Genomic DNA, 20329 nt, shown 5'->3' with positions numbered 1-20329 from the left:
CTAATTAAGGGAAATTATTTTTTCAAAAATTTAAAAAGTTATTTTAAAAAAACATCAAATTCACCATTTTGCCCCAAGAGGTACTTTTTACTATCAGTGTTCTACGGGAAAGCTCGGTAAATATTTTCGGAAAATTCAGATTGGATTCATGTTTAGCAGTAGTTACTCTATCTAAAAATGCATTTGGATCAAAAATATTGCAGAGAATTTCGTCAAAACTGAATTTGTAGTTGAGAGGTCAGAGTAACTTTGAGGTTCGAAAAATTTGTTTTTCAAATAAAAGCCAAAATATTGGATCAATTATTATGTAACTTTCTAAGTTTAGGCAGGGGTAGGAAGTGCAACTACTGACGAAATTAGACAGATTAGCTCTCACTGCTTCTTGAGTTATTAATTGTTATTTTTTTTCAAATTCATCATTTTACCCCAGTTACCCCTATTGATTAACGTCGCATAGGATATACTCTTTCCACTCATTATTATTAATGGGTGGAAAGAGTATATCCCATGCGACGTTAACCAATACCTGACTGTAGTGTGAGGCAGCAGACATGAAACAGTGTTAGCAACTATCTTTCAGAACATGTCGGAGTTGCACGAGTTCTTTAAAGATTTTAGAATAAAAAAATCCAAGAATAATTCATACTTTTAAACACTTTTTATCCGATAAGTGTTATACGACAGCTACTTCATTTCATTTTAATCAAAAATAAATCTACAATTCGTGCGTTGTTGACCCCTTGCCATGGTGCCATTGAAGTGCATGTAAACGGATGTCGAGGCTTTGAATTTTAACGCAGAGTCACAAATAAAAAGGTGATCTCATCGTGAGACGCCGTGACATCACAATCAAATTACTTGCCCCAGTCGAGAATTTTTAAGAATTCCTTCTCTGCAATGTCAATGAGTTTTGCCTCCTCCAGACAGACAATTTGTCTTTTGAGATTGTCCAGGAGCAGAACTTGCTGCTTGTAGGCTTGAATGAGATTCAAACGTTGCTTCCTCAGCTGTTTCACCTGCTTCTCCAGAGCTTCCTTCTCAAGGCGTGTCCTCTCCCGCATTTCCCTTTCACGCTCATGGGCACTAACAAGGCTCTGCTTGGTACTCTCATGATCCTCCTGACTCTTCAGCAGTTTCCGCTCCAGGGTTCCCTTCTCCATGGCCAAAGCCTTCATGTCTCTCTTCGCCATCTCTAGCTCTCGACTCTGCCGTCCCAGCTCCACATCGCGATTCTTAATCTTCAATTCAAGCTCCTCATTGCGATCCTGAAGCTTCTTCTGCTGACCCTGAAGGGCATTCACCTTTGACGTGAGTTGATCTCTAACTGCCTCCAGACTTTTGTGAGATTCTTGCAATGCACGAAATTGCTCAGAATTCTTCAATCCTTCCTTCTGATGCGTGTCCACCTCATCCTGAAGGATCGATACCTTGGCTTTGAGGAATTTTATCAATCCTTCAGAGCTCACATTCTTCTTTAAAATTCGCTCAGGAACTGCTTCTGCTGATGTTTTCTTCATAATTGGAATTTCCGGGCATGAAAATTCACTCTCAACATCCTCAGAAAGATTTTTAGCCGAAGCCTGAACTTCTTTGGAAACCTTTTTGGGTTCTTCAACCTTTTTCTTAACTGCCATTTTTCTGGTGCCTTTAATGGGATGCTTTTGCAGCACTGTCTTTGTCTTCACATTTAACTCTTCATTTAATTTAAGAAGTTCTTGTTCTTTTTGTAAAAATAAATCACTCATTTTTGGTAAAATTAGAATTTTGCAGAAATTCTTTAAGATTGTTTGTCGGCAAACAATTTTGGTAGGCATAGCAACACTGAAGCATAAAATATAACATAATTATAGTTTATCGTATTTAGGTATTCATATTAAAAATTAATTAAAAATGCATTTTTTCCATACCTCAATTCAGGATTTTGTTTTTTATTATAAAAAAACCTACATTAACTTTTTTATAAAGTTTAAGCTTATACGTTTAAGATTATTCCGTTATTTTGAATTTAAAATAAAAAGTTAGAATTCGATGTTAGTCGACGATGAAAGCTTGAAACATTAGGATTAGAAAGATTGAAATTTTTGAAATTAAAGATAATTTCATTATCATTGATTGGAGGTTTATTAATTTAACAAAATAAAATGATTAAGACGAATAATTCTCTTGATTGTATGTAAAAGTATGTAATATAAAAAAAATAATTTGGTAAGAATATTTAAAAGTAATATTCAGTTAATTTTAAATTTTACTATTCTGTTTTTTAACGTATATTTCATATAATTTAAATATTCAAAAATTAAATAACGATAAAATGAAGTGGAGGTTTTCTATGAATTTGCTTTGCAATTAAAAATCTATAGAAGATTATTAAAAATCACAGCTAAAAAAGGAATAACACAAAGTTTCATGTTCAATATCATAGATTTTATTATTAATTTCTCTTTTCACAAACAAATGGCAACGCTACCTTGCAGATGCTATCATTCCACGTATCATTGTTGTATTTAACCCAAACCATGAGGCAGGATTCATTGTCTGATTGATTATTTGGCTCACCCACACCCCAATTAAAGTAAGTTATTGGATCTTTGCCTAACCAAAGCCAATCTCCTGTCAATTTGCTGCCTCCAATCCATATCCAAAATCCTCTGTCACCATCACCTGGGAGTGCATCCCTGTGAAACTTATTCAATTCCTTATCCTCCATTTCTGATCTGATTGTCGCTAGTGTCAAATTGTGATTATGGCAGAATTCCTTGGCTTCATACCAATTGAGCTATTTCAGAAAATTTTTCAATCAATAAATTCTATGTTTGAAAGTTTCATTTTAAGGTTTTGTAAGTCCACTTACCCACTCTTTTGAGAGGAAAACTTTTCTATTGGTCAACTGTCGTACTGTAAATGGTCCAGACATCTCCAGTCTAAAAAAATATATAATAATTAAGATAGCATAAAGATGCTTCTAATTATCCTTAACCATCCCTATTTTATTAGAATAAAGTTTAAAGGTAGAAGAAAAACTAACATTTGATTTTCACTTGGAGGAGCTTTTGTAGTTGTAGAAGTATGTTGAGGTTCCGTTAAAACTTTTGCAATAAATTTCTGCTGATTTGTGAAGCCATTGTAGGTTAATTGAAGTCTTATATGTACTGGCTTCTGAGAGGATAAGGCTCTTTCTACAAAAATATAAATAAAAATTTCAGGAAATTCAATTTTATCTTTAAATGTCTGTTCTCTAAAAAATTATATAAATTAAATTGATCGTCCCAAAGTTCTTTAAATTATATTAAGAATATTACAATACAATCTATTACAAAATAATAAATCTTTGATTGTTCCAATATAACGTTATGTAAGTAATTCAATGAAAAAGAATATGCAGAACATTTTCTCGTACACAACAGTAAAAAAAGAAAAAAAAATTATCACGTAATTAAAATGTATATATTACGTATGTAGGTATTAGCAAAATAAATATTGATGTCACCTTTATCCTCACAAAGAGTAACACCATTTAAGACAGTTTTAATGACGTCAGGAATAGGATTCTGAGTGGAGAACTTTACAATATATAGCACATTCCATTGCCTTTCATCAGTTTTGAATGTTCTTAGCTGATGAAAATGTGTGATCTCCAATTCACCCAAATTTGAGTAATCCTCCAATTCAACAGTCGCATAAGTCACTTCCAATGTGATGTTATGTAGTGAGGAAGACTCCAAATATGTTGTTGATCCAAGGCCCACCCAGCCAAGTTTTGAATTTAGATGGACATACTGGAAGTGAGGAGCGCACACCGGATGCGGATACCTCTGAGCAAGCACAGATTGCACTAAAACACAAACTAATACTGCGAGAAGATTCATTGATAAATGAAAGTCTAAGAGACGAACAAAAAATCCACCTTTTTGTCTGAAAGACTCAGACAAGACTGAAGAAAATTTCGGAATCAGAAGCTTTTTGAAGCTTCTATTTACATAATTTACATATATGTATTAATGATTATAAGCTAATTTTCATGAGAAAAAGAACGAATTGTAATGAGAAGCACTATCCAGATTTGCTCAGCAGAACGAAACTCGCTCTATTTTCCAAGCAAATTAGTTTGCAATCATTAATATACATATGTGTAAATTATATGAATGAATGGGATGTGCACAAAAACTGGTTGAAACAAACAAAGCTTAAAAAGAGGCTTCGTTGTGATGACGCGCTGAGGCCAACTGGGTTTCATATCCGAAATTTTCTTCAGTCTTGGCTGAGTCTTTCAGACTGGAAGGTTTCTTTTTTATTTACGTCTTCAATTTCAGTTATCAATGAATCTTAAGGGAGTATTTATTTGTGTTTTGGTGGTTTTAGTGCAATCTGTGCTTGCTCAGAGGTATCCCCATCCTGTGTGTGCTCCCCAATTCCAGTATGTCCATCTTAATTCAAAACTTGGCTGGGTGGGCTTCGGATCAACGACATTTTTAGACTCTTCCTCACTACACAACATAACATTAGAGGTGATTTATGCGACAGTTGAGTTGGAGAATTACTCAAATTTGGGTGAATTGGAGATCACACATTTTCATCAGCTGAGAACATTAAAAACTAATGTGAGGCAGTGGAATGTCCTCTATGTTGTTAAGTTCTCTACACAGAATCCCATTCCTGACGTCATTAAAACTGTCTTAAATGGCGCTGTTCTATGTGATGACAAAGGTGAGGTCATATTTATTTTTTTAATGAACATAGCAGATATTAGCAGAGATGGTTTTATATATTCTTTGAAATGGGGTCTTTGCAAAAATAATCAATTTTTCAACTTTTTCTGTCGTATTTTTTTTTATTTATTTTAGTAAGAGCTTCATCATCACAGAAGCCAGTCCATGTGAGGCTTCTATTGACCTACAATGACTTTTTGAAGGAGCAAAAGTTCACAGCAAAAGTTATAAATAGATTTCCAACTGGAATTAGTAGCTCGTGCGATTCATTAGAATAATTATTAAGTTTTAAAACTGAATAAAATTCTTCTTTTCAGTGATATCAGCTCATTCAATATAGAAGGAGTTGTTCCTCGACAGCTTACCGGAAGAAAAGTTTTTATTTCCAAAATGCCGGTAAGAAAAGCTTTGTTTAATTTTTTTTTAACAGATACTTATTCAAAATTTTGTATACTTATAAAAATTTTTCATTACTTTCTCGTGTTGAATAAAGACACTTATAAAAAAAACACTTTTATGATTGTCTTACAACCAGAATGTTTTGGCATTTTATTAAGACTACTTTATTTAGGGACAAATCTTCAAATTAATATATTAAGTAAAACCATAATAATAACGAAATATATGGCTATAATAGGCCTAATGTTTGTAACTATTTACGCAGGAAAGAATTAGGTGTAGTAATAAAAAACTAAAACAAATAAATTGATAATAATTTTCCAAAACAGCTCAGCTGGTTCGATGGTCAAAGCTTCTGCAAGAAGAACGGTTTCACATTGACATCGATTAAATCTGAAAATGAAGACAACGAACTTAATCAAGCTCTGAAGGACGTTCTGGCTGAGGATATCCATTGGGTATGGGTTGGAGGAAATTCTTTTAGCGGAGAATGGCGGTGGATAGGTGATGGATCCCTTGTGGATTACAGCAATTGGGACGTTAAAGATGGCGAACCAAATAATTACAATAACAATGAGCACTGTATGCACTTGCGGGTGCGATGGATTGAAGACAAGTGGAATGATAACGACTGTGCAAATATTTTTCATTTTGTATGTGAATTGAGAGATTAATTTTTTTTTACTTTATTGCCATTATTTAAATAAACTGTGCAGCTATGGAAGCAAATAAACTAAAATTATCTTGTATGTAATTTAACTCTTTAACGTCCAACGTGAAACATAAAAACATTGAAACGTGCGCTCTTTTATCGCGATTTTTATTCTATGAATTTTTTTAGAGGACTTTTCTCACTCAGAACGTCTTCTTTGACCCTTTATGCGTGAATTTGATGCATTTGTAACATAGAAAAACAATTACATTCATAAATAATTGAAAAAAATAAAATGTTTCACGTTTGGGTCAGCGTATGACCTAAAAAACCTTAAAGGGTTAAAATTATCATATTTTTTTTCAAAAAAATTGTTTTTGTTGTATTCAATTTTCTTTGATCTTTCATTTCCTTTCTTTTCTACTATTTCTTTAATATTTTTAATTTAATCTAAAACATTCATATTGAAAAATTCCCTCAATATTTCATTCAATATTATAAATTTCATGAAAAATAAAACTCCTCTTTCTTTTTAGCGATGTTTCATTGAAATATATTCATAGAAGAAACATCGCCAGTTTGACATTTCTTTCTTTTTTGTTTTGCAACACGTGCAAAACGTAAATATTTCCCTCAGTCTCTGGAATTTTCGTGAAAAACTCCTCTAGAACTTTTCCAAAATGAGTCTGTACAACTTCAAGAAAATCATGGTGGTTCCGCCAGCAAAGGTAAGTTGAAATCTCATTGAATCCTTTCCGGGAATCTCCAGAAACTCTCACTCTGTGAAAATAACCTATTTCCGGGAATTTTTTTTGGGGTTTTTCATGATTTTTCTGCTTTTTCAGGACTTTATTGACATAATGCTGTCCAAGACACAGCGAAAGACCCCAACTGTGGTCCATAAGGGTTACAAAATATCCCGGATACGAAGCTTCTACATGCGGAAAGTTAAATATACGCAGCAGAATATGCACGACAGACTTTCCCAGATTATCCAGGATTTTCCAAAGCTTGAGGATGTTCATCCCTTCTATGCTGACTTGATGAATGTTCTGTACGATAAGGATCACTACAAGCTTGCTTTGGGGCAGCTTAACATGGCTCGGCATCTCATTGATAAGTAAGACCGGAAGTTACCTTCCGGAAGTATCCGGATTAATTATTCTTTCGCTTTTCAGTGTTGCAAAGGACTATGTGAGGCTACTCAAGTACGGAGATAGTCTGTACAGATGCAAACAACTGAAGAAAGCTGCTCTGGGACGTATGGCTACGATCCTGAAGCGTCAGGCTTCCAATCTGGCCTATCTGGAGGAAGTTCGGCAGCATCTCTCCCGTTTGCCATCAATTGATCCCTACAATAGGACTCTACTCCTCTGTGGCTTCCCGAATGTGGGGAAATCCAGTTTCATCAATAAAATCACCAGAGCTGATGTGGAAGTTCAGCCTTATGCCTTCACAACTAAGAGCCTCTACGTGGGGCATACGGATTACAAATATCTCCGCTGGCAGGTGCTTGACACACCGGGGATTCTCGATCATTCACTTGAGGAGCGGAATGTGATTGAAATGCAAGCTATCACAGCTCTAGCTCATCTCCGGGCATGTGTTCTCTATGTGATGGACATTTCTGAGGATTGTGGACATACTCTGGCTGAGCAAGTGAGTTTTTTCTTCCAGAGATTTCTTTGAGTTTTCTTTCTGAACCTGTTTTTTTTCCTCTCCGGAATAGTTGAAACTCTTTGAGAGCATCAAACCACTCTTCACGAATAAACCTCTGATTGTTGTGCTGAACAAAGTGGACATTGTGAAGCCAGAAGAGCTCAATGAGGAACGCCAGGGTGTCCTCAGGAAGCTCCAAGAGATCGCTCCGGAAGTCCCAGTACTGCAAATGTCTACATTGAACGAAGAAGGCGTCATGGAGGTGAAGAATGAAGCCTGTGAACGGCTCCTATCCTATCGCGTTGAGAATAAGGTTCGCTCCAAGAAGGTTGACAGCATCCTGAATCGCCTTCATGTGGCCATACCCAAGGAGCGTGATTCAAAGGAACGTCCACCCTTCATCCCCGAAGCTGTTCAAGTGAAGAAAGCCATTGTGGCGGAGAAGCGCAAGAGGAAGTTGGAGAAAGATCTCGAGGAAGAGCTCATGGAGGACTACACACTGGACCTCAAGAAGAATTACTCCGAAATTCCCGAGGAGGAACGTTACGACCCAATTCCGGAGTTCTGGGATGGCCACAATATCGCCGACTACATCGATGCAGATATCTTCGAGAAGTTAGAAGAGTTGGAGCGTGAAGAAGGACTTAGGATGGAAGCAGGCTTCTACGAGCCACCACAGCTCAATTTGGATGCAACAATGCGCGAGATTCGTGAGCTGGCGAAACAGATTCGCTACAAGAAGTTCCTGCTCAAGGATGCTCGTCGTTTGGATAATAAGAAGAAACGCCCAACAATTCCACGCAACAAGCAACCCAAGATTCGCGAGAGGAGTGTAGCTGGACTCAAGACTACAATGGAAAATCTGGGTGTAGACATGTCAGGCACAGAAGATGCCAATTTCACCAAGAAAGTTGTGAGTCTGAGACGCCGTTCAGCTGTGGCCACTGCCGATGGCACCAAGAAGGGGAAGCAGGACAAGGAGTCCTCAGCCATCTGCCGTGCTACGGGGAAACCACTCAAACGTGCCCCACCACGCAATGAACTCGGTGTGCGTGATAGGATGATGAAGAAGAAGACGGAGATTATGGCCAAGAAGGCCATTGCGCTGAAGGTGAAGAAGATGGGACTCAAGGGTGAAGCAGATCGTTTCATTGGTGACAAGAAGCCGAAGCATCTCTTCTCCGGGAAGCGTGGTGTTGGTGGCACAGATCGGCGCTAAGTTGTTGGCTATGCTGGCCATGATATGGAGCCCCTATGATTATATGATATGAAATGTAACGCAATTAAATCAGCTGAAAAAAAGTGAAACTTTTTCTATCGCCGGTTCCTCCGGAGCTCGCAGACTTTACCAGGTGGTGTAGAGTAATGTAAGGGATGGTTTCGAATTTTTTCGAAACTCTGCAGGAACAAAATGGTCAAAATGTGAGAATTTCAAATAATTGTTTTGAGCACAAAAATTTTGATTTGGAAATTGAAAATACTGAATTCTTATCAGTATTTAGCCATTTAACCCTTTAACGTCCAACGTGAAACATAAAAACATTGAAACATGCGCTCTTTTATCGCGATTGTTTATCCTATGCATTTTTTTAGAGGACTTTTCTCACTCAGAACGTCTTCTTTGACCCCTTATGCGTGAATTTGATGTATTTGTAACATGAAAAAACAATTACATTAATAAATAATTGAAAAAATAAAATGTTTCACGTTTAGGTCAGTGTATGACCCAAAAAACCTTAAAGGGTTAACGAGAGTGCAAGCTAATTTCTAATTTTTTGTTTTAAAAATGGCTCTAAAACAGCTCTTGAAAGTCCCCAAGTTGTTAGAGGGTGGTGAAGTAAGGAAAAACCTTATTTAGGTTTTCTCAATTTTATTCAGTCATGCGACGTTTCGGGGGTGTTTTCCCACTTCTTCAGCCATTAAAATAAACGGAAAAAACGGCTCAATTTAAGTTTTAAACTGGGACACCCTTCTTGCTACCATCAAGACAAAGATTGACTAGATCGGATGCACTACACTAGGTCCGTTACATATAATTTCAAGCAGCAGCAAATATATGACGTTTGAGTCAAATGTAAATAAGAAGAAGAAGAAGATCCTATAACCCAGGGGGTAACCGACTATGCTTAGAATGTACCGCGAGACTGCACCGCGAGTGGCAAGAGTGGCAAGAGTGGCAATGAAAAAGTGGCAGGAAGTGCACCGCGAGTGGCAAGAGTCGGATACCCCCTGCTATAACCTTAATTTTATTGAATGTGAAAACGTGGTCAGAAAAAGAATCAAAGAATGGCCCCAAAAAAGTCTGAGAAAGTGAGGGGTTCCGAAGAGCTATCGCAACTTGTTGAAAAAATTCGCCTAATGGCTCAGAACAGAAGGCCGTGACTTTTGGTTGACGTCTTCGCGATGCAACTTTTTGGATGCGACTTTTTTGCGCAGACATAACCTCAAAGCAACTTTTGTGTGTGCAAAAAAGTGAGAAATGCGGGGAAAAATGCATTGCAGTGCCCCCGGGGGGCTTCCCGAATGCTGTTAATGCATTTTTCAGGCGGAAATTTGCACAATTCTGTTTTTCGTCACAAAAATCTTTCGATACAACTTTTTTTGACACTTGGATGCGACTTTTTCGGTGTAACTTTTTTGGATGTGATTTTTTGATGCAACTTTTTTGGGTGTGACTTTTTTTATGCAACTTTTTTTGATACTTGGATGCGACTTTTTCGATGTAACTTTTTTGGATGTGACTTTTTGGGTGTGACTTTTTTTATGCAACTTTTTGGGGTGTGACTTTTTCGAGGAAACTTTTATTGTTCAAAACAAAGTGAAAAAAGCTTCCTCGAAAAAGTCACACCCAAAAAGTCACATCCAAAAAAGTTACATCGAAAAAGTCGCATCCAAGTGTCAAAAAAAGTTGCATCAAAAAAGTCACACCCAAAAAAGTTGCATCAAAAAAGTCACATCCAAAAAAGTTACACCGAAAAAGTCGCATCCAAGTGTCAAAAAAGTTGCATCGAAAGATTTTGTGACAAAAAAGAGAATTCTGCAAATTTCCGCCTATAAAATGCATTAACAGCATACAGGAAGCCCCCCGGGGGCACTGCAACGCATTTTTCCCCGTATTTCTCACTTTTTTGCACACAAAAAAGTTGCTTTGAGGTTATGTCTGCGCAAAAAAGTCACATCCAAAAAGTTGCATCGCGAAGACGTCAACCAATAGTCACGGCCGTCTGTTCTGAGCCAATGAGAGCACTGTGGTGCAAGGATGATAAGGACTACAAAAGGACCGACGTAAATACATCTTCATGGAAAAACTTGGCGGAGAATTTCAAATGCTCCGTACCAGAAGTGAAGCACCAGTTTCTTTTGCTCCGACGGCGATATAATAATTATTGATGGTGTATTTTTACATTTTCAATCACGGAGTCTAGAGTTTAAGTAATCACAAATTTTACCCCCTGAGGAAAGCAGACAGATTTCTGCCGAAAGCTTGGAAAATCTTTGTGTTTCTCTAGACACAATTTTTCTTGATCTACGACGCTTCCGGCGAGCCCAAAGCTCTTCTTTTTGAATAATAATGTTACATTCATATCTTCATGTACATGTGCTAGGCTGGTGTATATATTTAGGCGATAGTAGAAATATCCAAAATTCTCTCACGACGAATGCAGAGAGATCGAAAGATCGGTGGTGGGGGTTTGAGGCTATCGCCAGTTCTTGTGTGAGTAATCATCGGTCTTCTGGAATCAGCTCTCCTAGCTGCAACATCAACATCCCCGCGTTTATTAAAATCCCTTTTTCTTTTTCTAAATAATTGAAGTGTATAAAAGTAAAGTAGAATCATTTTCTTTCAAATTAAATTTATAATAAACTATTTCCTTTTTAAATTAATCAAATAAACAGTGTAAAGTAAATTTCTTTAAACATCCTTTATAATTTTCATTTTTATTAATTAAAGTGAGGTTTAAGTTAAATTTTCTTTTTTAATTAAAAACCTCCCAAAATTGTGCGATCTTTTCCTCTAAAAAAAACCCCAGTGTGCGATCTCTTTGAGATCTGGCGCCCTTACAAAAAAAAGCACACCGGCAGGTAAGTAACTATACAAGCTGGCCGAAAAGAGCTGGATAAAGAGGACATCGTTACAATAATTATAAAAAAAAACTACGCACCACTTTCATGAGAGCAGGCAAAGAAAACATGTGGTGGAGAATTCTTCCTTGCGAAAGCGTTGACTTTTCTGGATGAAAAGAGTAGTACATATCACAATTGCCCATGAAGACTCTGGGAATCTTCCAGAATCAGAAAATTCCCATCCAGAAGTTTTCAGAAAGCTCTGGTGCGAACTCTGCCATGACTCCCAGTCCTTTGGGAAGAACCAATGAAAAGATTTCTCTGTGGCAGGCTGGGCAGCTGTAGACTCTGTGGTTGATGGTTCTGCCGCGGTGGCCTTCTTGTTGGTGCTCGATCTGATGGCGGCTGTAGAATAGTTCGCTCTATGGCCTCTGTTTTTCACCTCAATTTTGAGGGAATGGCTGAGAGGTCTTGCCTCTACGATGATGATGAAGGAGCAAGGAGCCAGAATATGTATAGATAGAAGGCAGACTGTGTATACCACGCCGTGCAGTAGCAGGGACTTTGCTTTTACCTTAAATTCGATTTTAAATCTCCAGAATTTTCCAAAATATTCCCAGAGAATAAGTATATTGCGCAGTTCATTAGCATTTCATCATTTGTTGCAAAAGTGATAAGCGCGGACTTTTTTTTTGGGAAAATTTCACTTTTTCGCGTGAAAAATCGTCTATGGTGCGATAGAGCGAACCGAACGATTCCCGCGAGAAGTGGAAGTGCGAGACACTCTTGCCTCCGCTCGCGACTTCCGAACCCTCATTCGCTGAGCAGCCCCATTATAAAAGCGATCGATCAGCCCAGTCGGTTGGGCAGTCGTTGCGAAATAGCTCAAGTGGAAGCATCCAAACCCAGCCAGGAAACCACGCGTTGTGTGTAAATTGTGCTAAAAGAAAAAAAAAAAGTTCCCTCCAAGTGCGAGTCATCGGAAGCGAAGGAAGTGTGTGTGAAGGAAGCTAAAAGAGTGAGAGAAGGCAAAAGAAAAAAAAATGCAGAAAGTGGCCAGGATTGCCCTTGTTGGGTTGTTTTGTGTGATCCTCGTGGTGGCATATCCGCAGATCGACAACAATGAAACCCTCGACGGTGAGAATTTTTCTTTTTTGCGTGCTTGACAACGACTTCTCTTCTACCTGCCTTATGCTACCTTTTTTGGCGCGACAAGTGTAGCAAATTGATGGTGCAACCTGTTGCGCATCTGCCACTCCAAAAGGCCGCAACTCGTGCCCACCACGATGGAAGCGCAAGACAAAGAGAGGGGACATTACATAATGCTTAACATTGCTCTCCATGGGTCAAAGCATTACGCCGGGTTTATCAATTGTGCCATCTCTCTCTCAATACGAAAAGACGCGGTGACATCATTTTAGTGCTCTCTTGTGCACTCTGACACTCTAAATATTTGTTTACACGATCTTGCTTATATTAGAAGACACTGACAATAAAACTCAATGCTAGGTCTAAAAAAAAATAAGAATTTAAGCCAAAAGTTATTCCAAAAAATAAATAGTTAATGATATCTTTTTTTCTAATCTTCCTAGAGGTCTTTGAATACTTACCCAAGGAGCACGCCGGCGACTCTAGCCATTTTGGATAACCATACAGCTATCCATATGGTGCCAACTCACAGAGTGTGCCACGACTGAAGTACAATTTCTAATATTTTGAAGAATTAAAAATATTTGGCAATTTTTTTTTATTAGTTTTAGTTAATATATGATGGAGCAGATGTATTCAGAGTAAAATAATTGTAAATTAGCTAAAATTAACAAAATCAGTCGTGATCAGTCTGCTCCACGCCTCAATTTTGGTGCCAACACAGAGTCGTGGCTACGCGTGAATTTTGGTTCCAACAAAAATCGGAGTTTACGCCTAAATTTTGGTGCCAACACAGAGTCGTGGCTACGCCTAAATTTTGGTACCATCACAGAGTCGTAGCTACGCCTCAATTTTGGTACCAACACAGAGTCGTGGCTACGCGTGAATTTTGGTTCCAACAAAAATCGGAGCTTATGCCTCAATTTTGGTGCCAACATAGAGTCGTGGCTACGCGTGAATTTTGGATCCAATAAATTTAGAGATTATGACTCAACGTTGGTTCCAAAATACAGGCGTGGCACGCGTGAATTTTGGTTTTAAGTTAATATCAGAACACGTGGTTTTAGAAATCATAAAATACTTAAATCATTTTCAGAATATTAATCCATAATTAATATTTTATTGATAGTTTTCTAAATTTATGTTAAAATTTAATCAAATTATGAATTTATGATGTGTTTTAAAATAATTTTTTTATCTTAACCTATTCTTGGATGTATCCGGGAAGATGTTCTCCGGACAAGCGACGGACTGTAAACAATCCAAAATCTTTGAATAATTACAATTTTCCGCAAAAGATATACATAAGAAATTATTGAAACATATTCTAAGGATTATATTAAGTATCATTGAACATAATTTTATGCTCGTTTTGGTACCAAAATCGCTATTTATTAAGATTTTCTTGAAATTAAATAATTTTGGAAGGATTGTTTATGTGATTCTGTCATTTTTTGGGTATGACCACCCTATTTTTAGAAAACATGATTCAAAATTTAACTAAAAAGCCACCCAAATAATATATTAAGAATTATTAGTTTAAATGAAATATAAAAACTATTTTTTTAATACCAACATAAAAACACTATCGCATTTCGCAAAAATGTCATTATTAATTTAATGAATTTAATATAATCATTTGATTTGAATAATTATAAAGTTTCCTAATATTAGGTACAAATATTTTTAATTATTTTTACCTACATAAGATTTAGTTAGCAAATGAGTCCTGTAATAAAAACTAGATATCTACCTGATTGTTCTTAGAATTTCATTGAAAAAGTTTTTAAAACATGTAATCCTTTTACAATATGAGAGAGACTTTTAGGACTTTTCGAAGAATTAGCAATTAGCATTAGCATATTTTTCTTCTAAGGGAACAATAATGCAGCCCAAAAAAAGACCTCCCAATTTCAGGTAGATTTTTAATAATTCTGATTTTTTTCAATTATCATTTTTAATGCTGAATACAAGATGTGTTTCCCAATGATTTCTTAGAGCAAATGCGTCAGCAACATAAAAAATGCTCTTATGTGCTGAAGAAAATTGTACTGAAATGCAAAGCTTTTTCATGTATTCGACGAATGGTTGTCTTTTTGAGGGTATTTTCAGCTACACGTGGCATGGATATTTTATAAAATTTTATTTCTTGAAAACTAAAGCGATTTATGCCATTTTAATAATGTTTCTAGCATAAGAAACATAATGCAATGTTGTATTAAATAAGCATAATGATGTGGGTATAATTTGAATTTTTTTAATTGTCTAATTTTTCAAAGAAATATTAATTTTTATGAAATGAGAAGGTCATTTATGACTCTTCTAATCTATATCCTATCTGAAAATCAATCTCGCATATGTTTTTCACGCGTGAAAACGCGTGAATTTTTCTTTGTGAATATTATTGCCAAGACGAGGTATTTTTGCCGAAGTACATCTCCACGAAATTTGGCCATTTGCCTCCCGGTGAGGCAAAATAGAAAAGGGAACACTATCGTAAAAGGAGAACATTAGGTAGATAAAATAATATGTTTGTGAGAAAAAAAGATAGAAAGAAAAAAGTAAGTGAGAGGGAAAGAGAAAAAAAATGTCAAAATTTTTGCCTACATGTAGGAGTTTTTTCAGTCGTGGCAGAGGCTGTTTCCAGACACCATACGGATATCCCTATGGTATTCCCAAATTTAGGCGTAAAATTTTACCTGCTATGGAGCCACGACCCGATTTTGGGTACCAAATTTTTCCCAATACCATCATATATGGTGATACCATGCGGTGCCTGAGCGGGAATCCCGCGCGGAATACATTTTGGCCGAAATGGAATACGGCCGGGAACCGCCGTGCTCTTTGGGTTAAAGATCTTTGATAAGAAATGCATCAAATGGAACGAAACAAAAATAGACTCGAATTAAGTTATTATTATTTTAAAAAAACTCATGTTTTACAATTTAGTATTGATGCTTGAGTTGCAATATTAGTTGTTTTAAAAATACAACATTGTTTCCTATGTGCAAAATGAGCTTCACAGTAATTAGGTCTGTGCATTAATTAAGTAATACAAATCAAACAGAAAGCATCGAGACGACTAAATGAATTATTTGTAAAATAATTGAGCAATTTTATTGTCTAATGCACGGAAAATCACGAAAAAAAACTAATCTAGATTATTTTTCTTGGAATTTGCGCATTATGGTTTTATTTATTTATTTTAATAAATATATTTATTTTTTTGGTAAAACCGTTATAGGCTAAATGGATCCGGAAAGAATCCAAGCAGCAGTATCAACGCAGAGTACTAAAGTACAGAAGAAGAAGAAAACCAAAAAAAAATATAATTGTGTTTTAACACAATTATAATTAAAAACAGTCTCAAAGATTTTGCTATGTTTTTTTTTAAATAAAATTTTAAGCTTCACAATTTTTATTTTGTAAAGTTTTTTTTATTTATTTTCATGAAGTCCAATTTTAAACGTCAACATAAAAGTCAATTCTCGATCAAAATTCTTGAAATTTTTTAAAACAAGTTTTAGATCGCTTATTTTAACCGAATCCAGTTGATTTTTGTTAAAATAGAAACCTATTTTATGCCCTTAAAGCTAACAAATTATTGTTCCATTGATGATTTTTTTTAATTGTGGGTTGGATTGTCCAATATTTACCATTTATTTATGTTTAAAAGATATCGAAATACAAGACATTGGAGAATTATAACTTTTAATGGCATCCTCCTAATAAATAAAATAAAAAATAAAAATAAAATTAACGAGTTAAGACCTCTCTTTATCTCTTATCTTTCTTTTCATTTTTAACAAAGTCTTCGTCGGTATACATGTATATTCTTAATACTTAAAAGTTCTTCAAAGCAAGATTTTTAAATCGAAAAATGTTTTATTTGAGCTCAAGGAAACCTCCAAAAACTTTACTCGTTAAGGTTCGTCAGATTCGTTAAGGTCCTTAAATGGTTTTTTAAAGGGGAATAGTTAACCACCTATGTGGACCATGTTATCATTATCAAAAATTTTGTTGTTTTATCAATGGAACTGATGAGTAGGTTTTTGTTCTTGAACTTTAAATCTTTTTATCTCAATGTTTCTTTACAAAATCTAAAAATATTTCACTACATAATTACTCCAAGAACCTTCATCTTGAATCAATCTTATCTCTTGCTACACTCTTTTAATTATTTTAAGGTTTTTTTTTTCATGACAAAATCATTGAAATGCTGAAACCTTTGTCAAATAAAAAATTAACATTCTTTCAAATTTTCATTATTGCAGAAGACAGCGAAATAAAACTCTGGGAAATTGAGCGGGAATGCGCCATGCTTGGAGGTCTTTGCGTTCACAGGGATGATTGTGATCATGTAACCTCAACTACAGGCCTCTGCCCATCCAACAAGCACTACGGTGTTGAATGCTGCTACAAATGTAAGTCAACAATCTTATCAGACCTTAAGAATATTGTCTAATCTTTTTCTTCATTGTAAAATTCAAAGTGAAATACCGGCTAACGACCTGCCGGAATAATTTAGGAGAGTGCATGGATCGCTGCAATCCACGAATTCAGAGGCCAGCAACGGACTGCCCTGGTCAGGTGTGCTGTGTCCTTGTTTAATCCTGAGGTACGAATCCATCGAATGCACAAAAGCCAATCTCTTGGATGAAACTTCAATCTCTCACTTTAATCGCGTAATTTATTTTATTTAGATTTTAGAATGTAAAACCAAAACAAAAATAAATCTCAATAAACATGAAGGATCTACAGAGAACTTCTTTGCTGAAAAGCTTCAATTTATGTTCTTAATTTAGAGACAGACAGATTTCTAATCAAATTGACCCACTCTTTGGCATTTAACCGGACATTTAACTCTAAATCATGCAATCAGTGCCTGTTATCATGAGAAAAGCTTCAAAACATTCCATTTGCGAATGTTCCAAAAGCTTCCAAATCCACTCTCCTCGACACATGAGCTACCCCCCATCGTCTATACATAGATCCGATGATCCATAAGTTCAAACTCTATCGATTAAAATGCGAAGGTCGCGGGCTTTTTTTGCTCGTGCTCCACATTAGATTAAGATATTTCATAAATATTTTGGCAATATTTATCGCAAAATTTTACATTTTGTGAATTTTTTTTGGTAGAAAATTTATGCGAGAGCCGTGTTTGTAAACACGCAGTATTGACACAGTTCCCGGGGAGAAAAATCACGAGGAATTGATAAGAATGGGAATTCGCGCGCAAATTGAATAAGTGGATGGGTTGTAGATTGAAATTGACGCCAAATTGGTCATCTGACTTGCAACAATCTCATACCCACCAAAGTCATGTTGTCCATATGAGATTGAATTTCTCATCAGGTCAGAGGGCAGGCAGTCTCATTCAATCGCTCACATTCGCGTCTTGTGACTTTTGTTGAATTCACTAAAGTCGCTTTAAGATGATGTCACTTAAGGGGCAAATGGATTGCAAAATAATCTTTAAAATAATAGTATTAGAGGGCTCTCGGAATGTTCTACAACGCGAGGACTTTTTCACTATTGGGAATGTATCAAAATCCTGATAACCAGATATTAGATATTAGAACTAACGCCGAACATCTTTTTATTTTATGCCAGTCATTACATCAAACCTTAACACTAACAAAAGATAAATCTTAGACACCCTTCAGTTTAAAAAATACACATATAAAATAAAATAAAATAAATATATATAAATGCATAGATATATACATTATATATATACATATAAAAATGCAAAGATAAATATATATAAACTGCAAAGATAAAAATTAAATATAGCATGGATGGAACAGTATAAAGCGAAAGAACGGTAAGTAAAACTTACGGGCTGTGATTCTTTCTTTGTCAGTGAAATGTGAAATTGACGGAAAATTGAGGATGGGCAAATTTTGAGGAAGGCTTTCTCGCGCACCGAATCACAGCCAACGCGCAGATAATTTGTGAGAAGCCTTAATCGTGGGCGTTGGCTGTGATTCGGTACGCGAGAAAGCCTTCCTCAAAATTTGCCCATCCTCAATTTTCCGTCAATTTCACATTTCACTGACAAAGAAAGAATCACAGCCCGTAAGTTTTACTTACCGTTCTTTCGCTTTATACTGTTCCATCCATGCTATATTTAATTTTTATCTTTGCAGTTTATATATATTTATCTTTGCATTTTTATATGTATATATATAATGTATATATCTATGCATTTATATATATTTATTTTATTTTATTTTATATGTGTATATAAAACGCCCCGCTTCGCGGGGCGTTGGACTTATGCAACTCAAGATATGACATGTAAACTTTAAAACGCGATATCTCCGGAACGGCTACATAGATTTTCTTCATTTTTGGCATGGAGCTAGATACTATAGTCAACTATTACATATCAAAATTTGAAGCAATTCTATAAAGCGGTGCTCGAGATATTCATCGAAAACTCATCGAAAATTTTGTTTTCGATTTTAGCGCCACTTGCGGTCATTTCTTGAACTTGCAATGTTCCGAGGAGTTGTAGGGCTCATTATTATCTTTCATTTGAGCCCGAGTTGATCAAAATCGGTCAAGCCGTTCTCGAGTTATGGCCGATTTTCGATGAAAAATTGTGGCGGCCATATTGGCTAAACGGCTTGGCCGATTTTCGAAAATGAGGTATCGTTGGAAAGGTCTTGATGGCCCCTACAACATATAAAAATTTCAGATTTTTAGCTATTACAGGGGCTGAGATATAGCGAAAACAAAATTTTGAGGTTATTCAAAATGGCGGACGCGGGGGTGGGGGGTTGGATTTGACTTCATAATCGGATGTCTTCCACCTGATATATGAACTTTGCCGTTGACCGCAAGTCTCTATCTATTACCGTTCTCTTGCAATTTAGAGAAAGGTTCCGGCCGGCCGGACGGCCGGACGGACGGACGGACGGACGGCCGGCCGGAAAAATTTTTGGCGCCACCATTTTTTGGAATGTGGGGACCCTAATTCGTGCTCATCCCAAGTTTGAGCCCGATCTGACGACTTTGCATTTTAGAGTGTACACAGAAGCTGTGCTTCTTTTAAGAAAGAATCACAGCTAAAAAATCCAGCTTTGTATTCTGTTAGCTGTGCACCCCTTGGAATCATCTCAATTTGGCTTTTATGGGTGCACAACCGCGACCAAATGGGGAATGTCAAGTTCAATGTGACTGAATTGGGGCAATGGTGCTGCTTATGTACGACGTAAGACGGCACACAAATGAGCTAATTTTAGGCCAAACCAAAATCGGAGCTTTCACACTTCTACATGGAAAGTCAGAAGGAAAAGCTCGTTTGGCGGAAAAAGGAAGCAAAAGCAGCGGAAGGACTTTCATGGATTTTCTAAGTCTTCTTACCCCACAGCCACCACTTTGGCCCCCCTGAAGAGCTGTAGGGGAGATTTCTAAGTATGTGTGTGTGTTTGTGTGAAAGAAGGGAATCCAACCCAATCCATTATCGTCATTTTCATTTCATTCCGCACTCCAATTGCCCAGCGGCGGTGTTCGTTTCCTCTTACAGAGAAAAGCCTCCCAACGCTCCTTTTCAGGCCAATGCCTGGATTTCAACTCCCATTGAGCTGGAGTTTTGTATGTTTTATACATAATACACCCGCCAGCGTGTAGCCATCATTCTTCATTTTCCTATGGCAACCGACCATTGTCGTCATTATGTACACCC

The 20329-nt window shown here is 36.4% G+C and overlaps 5 protein-coding genes across 5 annotated transcripts; 3 read left to right on the top strand and 2 right to left on the bottom strand.

Moving 5' to 3' along the window:
* Positions 1-854: 854 nt before the first annotated feature.
* LOC129791518 (testis-expressed protein 9) lies at positions 855-1745 on the bottom strand. Its single transcript, XM_055829677.1, has one exon. It carries the CDS (start codon positions 1743-1745, stop codon positions 855-857), a length of 891 nt encoding a protein of 296 aa, XP_055685652.1.
* Positions 1746-2403: 658 nt separating this feature from the next.
* Positions 2404-3927, bottom strand: LOC129793283 (aggrecan core protein-like). The gene is made up of 4 exons (XM_055833116.1): positions 3488-3927; positions 3026-3176; positions 2852-2921; positions 2404-2776 (listed from the first exon to the last, which is right to left on the bottom strand). Exons 1-4 carry the CDS (start codon positions 3864-3866, stop codon positions 2432-2434), a joined length of 945 nt encoding a protein of 314 aa, XP_055689091.1. The 5' UTR covers positions 3867-3927; the 3' UTR covers positions 2404-2431.
* Positions 3928-4268: 341 nt separating this feature from the next.
* Positions 4269-5855, top strand: LOC129793284 (uncharacterized). The gene is made up of 4 exons (XM_055833117.1): positions 4269-4704; positions 4842-4965; positions 5024-5102; positions 5435-5855. Exons 1-4 carry the CDS (start codon positions 4317-4319, stop codon positions 5777-5779), a joined length of 936 nt encoding a protein of 311 aa, XP_055689092.1. The 5' UTR covers positions 4269-4316; the 3' UTR covers positions 5780-5855.
* Positions 5856-6311: 456 nt separating this feature from the next.
* Positions 6312-9115, top strand: LOC129793282 (nucleolar GTP-binding protein 1). Its single transcript, XM_055833115.1, has 4 exons — positions 6312-6485; positions 6603-6877; positions 6936-7416; positions 7487-9115. Exons 1-4 carry the CDS (start codon positions 6438-6440, stop codon positions 8633-8635), a joined length of 1953 nt encoding a protein of 650 aa, XP_055689090.1. The 5' UTR covers positions 6312-6437; the 3' UTR covers positions 8636-9115.
* Positions 9116-12299: 3184 nt separating this feature from the next.
* On the top strand, positions 12300-17410 carry LOC129793281 (U-scoloptoxin(19)-Tl1a). Its single transcript, XM_055833114.1, has 3 exons — positions 12300-12618; positions 16905-17054; positions 17123-17410. The coding sequence occupies exons 1-3, from the start codon at positions 12525-12527 to the stop codon at positions 17239-17241; spliced, it is 363 nt and encodes a 120-aa protein (XP_055689089.1). The 5' UTR covers positions 12300-12524; the 3' UTR covers positions 17242-17410.
* The last annotated feature ends 2919 nt before the right edge of the window (positions 17411-20329 follow it).

This window comes from Lutzomyia longipalpis, chromosome 3 (genome assembly GCF_024334085.1).
Source record: "Lutzomyia longipalpis isolate SR_M1_2022 chromosome 3, ASM2433408v1".
Classification (NCBI taxonomy): Eukaryota; Metazoa; Arthropoda; class Insecta; order Diptera; family Psychodidae; genus Lutzomyia; species Lutzomyia longipalpis.
The sequence above is the reverse complement of the archived record's forward strand: the minus strand, read 5'-3'. Positions and strand labels throughout refer to the sequence as shown.